The sequence below is a fragment of the Calidris pugnax genome, unplaced genomic scaffold, assembly GCF_001431845.1.
Source record: "Calidris pugnax isolate Ruff unplaced genomic scaffold, ASM143184v1 scaffold11, whole genome shotgun sequence".
Taxonomy (NCBI): domain Eukaryota; kingdom Metazoa; phylum Chordata; class Aves; order Charadriiformes; family Scolopacidae; genus Calidris; species Calidris pugnax.
The window spans coordinates 4,703,228-4,711,064 of NW_015090803.1; the positions used below are offsets into that span (position 1 = coordinate 4,703,228).

The window sequence follows — 7,837 nt, forward strand, 5'->3', positions numbered from 1 at the left end:
AACTATTGTGCCTCCTACACAGAGGTACTGACTATAAGCAATTGATACTGGCATATTTCTTTACAGTTCAATAACTCTGGGTAGAAAAATAGTTTTCTACCAAGTTAAAATTAATCATCATTGTTACAAAATTTGGAGTTGTGTCTACTGCCCAAGCAGAAACTATTATACATTTTGTTTGGATTATAAAACTGCCTTCATCCTAGTTTTTTCTGGCACTGACACTAGCTTTAGAAATTGAATGGGACCCTGCTTTCTTCTGAAAAAAAATGGGAACTAAAGGTATGTTCCTAAAATGTCACATATACAGAATTATTTCTAATCTCAGATGAGCCGATCTATGTTGATTAAACTGAAGAGCCTATATGGTCTTGATTGACAGAAACACTCAGGAGGAAGGAATATTTTCACTATGGTATTAGCTGTGGAAAATGCTAATTTCAGCTTCAAATTCCTATCTTGTGAAAACTAGCTAGTGGGTTTGGGCCAACCCTACTATACAATCTAAACCTTGACGGTAGTTACTCTCCCCGCATCGTAAGAGGTAGGGAGATTTGATTGTGTCCAGATAATGAACAGGAGCCCTGGAAGACTTGTCCAAACTCACAAAGGTACTTACAGATCAAATGTCTTTTTGTTTCAGGTGAAATGCGATTTATATATCAAAACAAAGGAAGATAAACGTACTTCTAAGTGCATATTCAAAAACTTGAACCTGAACCCCAGTGAATTGGTTGAAGTTGCACAGAGAGCCTCTGACAGGAAAAGCACATAGTCTGGGCCTTTCAAATACCGTGCAAGTGTGTTAGTCCATTTTTTAGCCCCACAAAAGAAGTTGAAGTGGTGTATTTTCACAAGTCATTGAACAAAGACACTCAAGAAAAAACAGTGTGATTGGGACTTTTATGTGCCCTTAAAGCTGATAATTATTTCCATTCTGCAGTAATCTCCACTATTCCAGCTGCATTTGAAACACAGAGGGTTTGCCTTCTCCTTGATATTTGCAATTTTATAAAGCAAGGTTATTATATATACATTCCATATTTTGGGCTGTTTATTGCTTTAAAATGCTGCATACTTTCATAATTCAAACTGAGAAAATATAACCAAAGCTAGGTTTTGTTTTAGTTTTTCAGACGGCAAAATCCAGTGGTAACGTATTACTTACACAAATTAGGAAAAGAGAGTAAAAGAGAGGGGAAAACACAGATGGAGGAGAAAAACTTAGCAACTCCATATACATTCTTTTCATTCTCTGATAGACCAACATCTATTTTTCACTTCAGAATAAGACAAACATATACTGATGAAGGACCAAAACCTACAGTGTGGAAGACAAAGGTCTTTGGAAACCTTTCCTCAAAAATTGTAGCTGGCCCTGCTTTGCACAGCGGGGCTGGACTAGGCAATCTCCAGAGCTGCCTTGGCCGCTCTGTGATCCTACCTGGAGCATCTGGCTCTCACAAGTGTGTTGCACCACTTCAGAAGTAGGCTTCAAATTCTGAGTCTAAATACTAAGCTTTTTTAATCCAAACTCTGGACCATTACATCTCTTGCTTATTAAGGTGGAAGGGAAACCATTCTGTTTCAATATGTTGGTCAATTTGTCCACTAAATAGTTTAGCAACAGATAGAGATCTATTTGCCTTTTATGGTTGCAACTATCATAATAAAGCAGTAATTAGCAGTAAGTAGTCCCTTATGCGATAAGAAGAGATGACTCCAAACAAGTACATGACTTCAAACAAGTACATAAAAATGAAAACTATACCAAAAAATTCAAATAGACAGAGGTTAAACTTTGGCTCTATTCATTTCAAGAAAAGACATCTTAATTCCCTACAGGGCACACAATTTACTACTGCATCAAGGCCTCTTAAAATTACCCATAACCAAACCACCTAAAATAACTATTGTCACAAAGCTTTCATGATTTAAAGGTTACCTGCGGCAGATGATTAAATTGCAATGAGCTGAAGTGAGGAGAAAGATATTTTAATCACTTCAGTTTCTGTTTTATTTTCCTGTGTGACAGTTTCATCTGTCTTTTCATGGTTGGTACACAAGAGCCTGCATCCGACACTCCTGGGACCACGATCTCTGCTATCAGAGGGAAAGGAAAGCACATCTCTCTGTCACAATATTAATTACACATCTGCAGCTATGCAACAGGATTGGGTGACTTCAGCCAGACCACAATAACGCAGCACTATCTACTCTTCCCATATTCCACCCTGGATTACAACTACTGAAAAAAATAACTATCTCTGGAAGAAACTCACTGGATGATTTCCTCCAAATTCACAACCCTGCTCTCTCCTGGAGGCTGAATTCTTTAAATTAATTCATTTTTGCATATAATTTGCAGAATATTGTTGAATTTTATATTCTGCTTTTTATATTCCATGCAATCCGAGTCCTCATTCAATGTACTGCTACTATTAATAACCACAAGGAAAGAGGTTTGTAGGTATTTGTCCCCACAGCAAATTCCCATACTCTCTCTAGTTTGTACGCTCCTACATTTTCCCTTTGGCAACATATTATTTTACTCTCAGGCTTATTATTCATTAATCTATTTTGGACTGCATTGTTCTGTATGAGCTCAGCTTCTGGAAGAGTCTTAATCATTCTCCAACTGCATTTTTCTCATCATTCTCTTTAACTTTCTATTCAATAAAGACAGCAAATGTAAAAATTATGCTGCCTCATATCATCATTCAGACCATTTGTATAAATAATGAGGTTTTAGGATACTGCTAAGCCTCATGATAACCCATTAGTAATCTCCTTCCAGAATGAAATTTACTTATAGTAAAGCTATTTTTTATGTCCTTTAAATCCAATGAGATACTTTGCCTCCACTTATACAGGTCAAAGACTAAGACTGACATTTTAAAAATGAAAACTGGTGAAAAGTCTTTTAATAAACTGAGATGCTGACTGGTGCCAGAAGGAACAGCCCAAATCCTTTACCTGTTCTTTGCAAGAGACACCCTAAACTGCCATCAATATGTCAGCTTCAGGCCCAATTTCATTGTCCTGTTCTCTTTCTCCCCCTTTCTCATCCTTAATACAATACCTGGATCTGTTTCTTGCATATGCCTTTTTTTTCTTCTTCTCTAAGATTCCTTGTTTTTCCAAGCTTACCTTGTTCCATTTTTCCATTTTGGTAGAACAACCAGGGGCTTCAAAGTCTTTTTTCTTTCTAAAGAAAGAAAACTCTTTCTAAAATCCTCAATACCTCACTTGAATCACTGTCAGAAATCTTACGAACTCCTATACTATTGCAATCTGTGTGGAAAAAGTGCATAAGTGTGATATTTGAAATCATTTATGATGAGGAAAAAGGCAGAATTATAAATGCAACAGGTAACAAAGGGGAGTCACCAAGTCATGACTGTGGAGTCCTAACACATTAGCCAGCCTTCCTTTTGCATAAATGTTTCTGAGCAATTTCTGTGCCACATGCAGGTGAAAAACCTATTCTAATGAAGCAAAACCAGAGAATGATCAATATCTCCTCCTCTAGTCAAGAACAAATAAATTTCTTACCACACAAAGGATAGGTCCTTTACTTATTTTTATTAAAATGAATAAAAGAAGTTCCCTCTTTGTAAAAGAATTACCAGTGTAAATGTTAGGGTGAATAAAGTTCTTGCATATCAAATGAGCAATTCTCAAAGCTGAGAAAAGATGATGGTACACACCAAGGGTGGCAGTACAGGAAATCATTCATTGTCAGTGCCATTTTTCCCAACACACAGAGCATAAGTTAAACACTTGCAAAGCACAAAGTTGCATTAGTACCACCAAAGCCAAATGAATTTGTGAGCGCTATGCGCCGTTTTTCAGTTTTCCATTCCTGAGCTGTTAAAGGAACATAATTGAGATCAAACTCTGCCTCTGTTTTCTCTAAGTTGAGAGTAGGTGGCAAAATTCCATGGTAACAGGACAGTGCAGTAAAAGCTGCTTCAATAGCTCCTGCAGCCCCCAAGAGATGTCCCGTTGCTCCTTTTGTTGAGGAAACTGCAATATTATGTGAGTGATCTTTAAAAAGTCTCTTGATTGCTTGATTCTCAGCAGCATCTCCTAGAGGTGTAGAAGTTGCATGTGCATTGACATATGTTATGTCTTCAGGTTTGATCCCAGAATCTTTTATTGCTGCAGACATACACCTAAGGAAAAAACAGAAGACAGAATGCTGAATTTCCCATCATGTTTTTGTCACTAACACACATGTACAGACCAAAAGCAAAAGTATAGGGCATTTTGAAATGTTTATCAAATGTGAAAATCTGGATGACATACTTTAGCAGAGGTCTAAATAAAAAGAGATGGATTCATCTAACTAAACACACAAACATCTACATTTAGCCACCCAAGAAAGACAGTAGTGGTGAGGCCCACTATAAAAATCAGACTTGCTGATAAAAATTCCACAGTTGGGAAAAATACAAGAACATTAATATATCAAAGACACTTTTCAATGCAAAATTTGAGAACATCTGAGAAATAACTACTGAAATTATTACAAAAATTTAAATTCCTTCCGCTAAAGTTTCTCTAGTGTAGCGACACATAATGTAACATTCAGTAGAACGGTCCAAGAAATTCCCTTCCCATTGTAAGTGAGAAGAAGATTCCCTAGTTTTTACATTTTATTTCCCCCCATATTTACAGTATTAGGCAATTAGTAAAAAAAAATTACTCTATCATATTCCTTGTGAGTTTCTTTTGCATGCTTTCCAGAGGCTAGATGATGTCAAGAAGATAGCAAAAATTCTTATACATAAAATGAAATTTACTGAAAGTCGCACTTTACCCTGACACAGTATGTTCCATTCTGACTCCTGATGACCTGTGGACTGTGACTCCTCTATAAAGCACATTCTTTTGTGAAAACCACAGAAGGATCGATACAGCCCCATACTGTGATTCTCTCACAGATTTCCCACAGAAAGAAGGGTGTGAATCACACATCTCTCCTTGCACACACTGCTTAATGAACTATCTCTGAGCAAAGGGCCACTGACTCTTTTGAAATTTATGAAAAATAATTAAATAAAAGAAGCTCAAAGTAAAAAGATAGCACTGGCTGCTGGACAAATTCAAATTATTTCCAGTACAGTGTTCTACCCTCAGGAGCATCCAGCTCAGGGTGTAGGCCACTGATGCTTAGCTTAGGGTGTTGGCCACAGTGAGCCAACATTCAGGCTAAAAAGATTACTGATCAATCATGAGGGAAACAGATACACTAATTTAGTTAAATACGTCATCTGCAAGGAACATATTTACTTAAGCAGATAACATTAATTGTGCAGAACACACTTTATATCCACGCTTCTGAGCCTGGCTTTGCCTCTCCTTTTCTGCAGGTTTATTCCAACATATGTATTAGTCTCCAACTCAAGTAGTTATTAGATGACAAAAAAATATATTCCCCTGCAATTTTTTGACATGGCAAATAAAATCCCTACAGAAAAGTAAGAGAAGCATATACATTTCAGATTTAATCCATATACCACTGCAGTAACAAAATATTGATGTGAAGATTGCATCAAAATGTATTATCTCATCTCAAGGGTGGAAAGGCTCAACATTTTGGAGATACCAAGATTAACTTTCAACTACTTCCCACTGTGAATTTAATTTATATGCTACTGCAATCACAAAATATACAAAAATTCTGTTATAATATATTGCCATATCATCTCAGGGGTAAACAAGTCTGAAAATCTGAGATAAGACACTCCTGATTACTCAACTCACACCTAAGTCTGCAGAACAATTAAGTATGAATCGAATAGCATAGAGGGCAACCTAGTATATTACACTTCTTGAAAAATCTGTTAACCCAATAAAGATGCAAACACAGCTTGACAATGCCATGCAGAAGTTTCATCTGTTTGTGCAGTGATATATTGAATTTTGCTACTAAATATTCACATACTTTCAAAATAATGCAAACTAAATCTTTACTGATGATTCCAGCATCAGCAATCGTATTCAGCCTACACAAAGCTCACAAACAGTACACATACTTACATATGTAATTTAACTTACAATTTAATTAGGTCAAAGATAAAGATTAGATACCATCTACTCATGAATTGGCTTTGATGAGATTAACAATGACGAAGCTTTACCATCTCACTAAACAGCACTGAAGTGTATTTCTGCTGTGCCTCTCCACCAACACCCTTGGCTGCATCAGAATGAAATATTTAAACATGATTGTAGCACAGGCATATGATCTAGATACTTCCCCTATGAAGAGCCAAAGTCTTTTCTAAATAAGAATAGCCACAATTAATGCTAATTACATGTACAGTACTTATGCTAACAAACTAGATCCTCCAAGCGCTCTACAGCTTTGAGCACTTGGGATTTCTTCAGGAATGTTACTCCCCTTTCACACCACAACAAACTGCTTTTGCAGTGGAGTCTCTCTTCTCTATGGACAATGGGTGAAGGAGAATCTGAATAGGTTCTGTCACACCACAAAAATCTTTTTAAAAAGAGGTTTCCAATCTTTTCACATAGAGAAAGTTTTTGTAACTACGCAAAAAAGGCTGATTCTAGCAAGAACTGGCCTTCACCTTTGTTACTAAAAAAAAAAAAAATTGGGCCAAAACCTTACAAGAAGCTCTTTAATTTTTCACATTAAGTTTACAGGCTTTTGGAATATTAATTCATAATTGAACAGCATTTCTCTAGGAAAAGCATGCAATAACAGAAACACATGTACCCACTGTAATTAACATATGAAGTAGCCATCATAATCAACATAGAGTTCTCACCTGAATGCACCGTCTCCCTCTGGATTGGGTGCTGTTATGTGGCAAGCATCACCAGACAGTCCATAACCTAAAACTTCTGCATAGATTCTGGCACCTCTTTGTACAGCATGTCCATACTCTTCCAAGACAAGCACAGCAGCACCCTCTCCCATTACAAACCCCTCTCTCTGTGAATCAAATGGTCGACAGGCCATTTTAGGGCTTGAGTTAAAACTCGTGCTGAGGGCCCGAGCTCTGGCAAATCCAGCCAGGGACAAAGGACTAATACAAGCCTCAGTCCCTCCAGCCAACATGACATCAGCATCACCAGCGGCAATAAACCTAAAGGAGTCTCCAACAGCATGTGCGCCTGTGGTACAAGCAGTTGACACAGCATGATTCGGCCCTTTCAGCTGGTATTTAATGCTGATCTGGCCTGCTGCCATATTGACCAAAATCTTTGGGACAAAGAATGGGCTGACCTTGTTATAACCCTTCGCTTTAAACAAAGCGGCTGTATCAGAAATCTCTTCCAGCGGAACCATCCCCATCCCAATTGCCACACCGGCACTTAAGCGATCCTGTTCAGACTGGGGAGACCAGCCGGCGTCCTTCATCGCCAGCTCTGCTGCTCCGATGGCCATGACAGTAGCAGAACTCATGGATTTGATCTCTGACTTCGACACAAAGCTTTCTTCATTGAAGTGACCCTCCTCATTTCCCCTCGGCACGCAAGCAGCCACTTTACAAGGGACGCCTGCATATTCTTCCCCGTCTAGCGACGCAATCCCGCTGTCTCCTTGGAGAAGACGCTTCCATACAAACTGAGTCCCCACACCAAGAGGGGATACTAAGCCAATACCTGTAACAACTACTTTCCTTCGATATGCAGGCGGTGACTTGCTGAAAGCTCTTCTGTGGTTTTGTAAATGCAGATTTGAATTCAGACTCCGGAGATGAAGATTTGCGATCTTTAATAAATGCCGCGAGCACTGCGAGAACATGGTGGAAATCAATCACTTCAAGCACATTCCTGTAACTGGGGGGGGGGGGGA

General features: G+C 38.2%; 1 protein-coding gene across 4 annotated transcripts in view; it reads right to left on the minus strand.

Annotated features, from left to right (window-relative positions):
• Window positions 1-3,566: 3,566 nt before the first annotated feature.
• OXSM (3-oxoacyl-ACP synthase, mitochondrial) overlaps window positions 3,567-7,837 on the minus strand; it is an 11,768-nt gene continuing 7,497 nt past the window's right edge. For all 4 annotated transcript variants that reach the window (XM_014937611.1, XM_014937612.1, XM_014937613.1 and 1 more), the window contains exons 2-3: window positions 6,804-7,821; window positions 3,567-4,178 (exon numbers count right to left, since the gene is read on the minus strand). In XM_014937611.1, the coding sequence (XP_014793097.1) occupies window positions 3,776-4,178; window positions 6,804-7,786 (1,386 nt within the window). In that variant the 5' untranslated portion in view covers window positions 7,787-7,821 and the 3' untranslated portion in view covers window positions 3,567-3,775. The remainder of the gene's footprint in view (window positions 4,179-6,803; window positions 7,822-7,837) is intronic.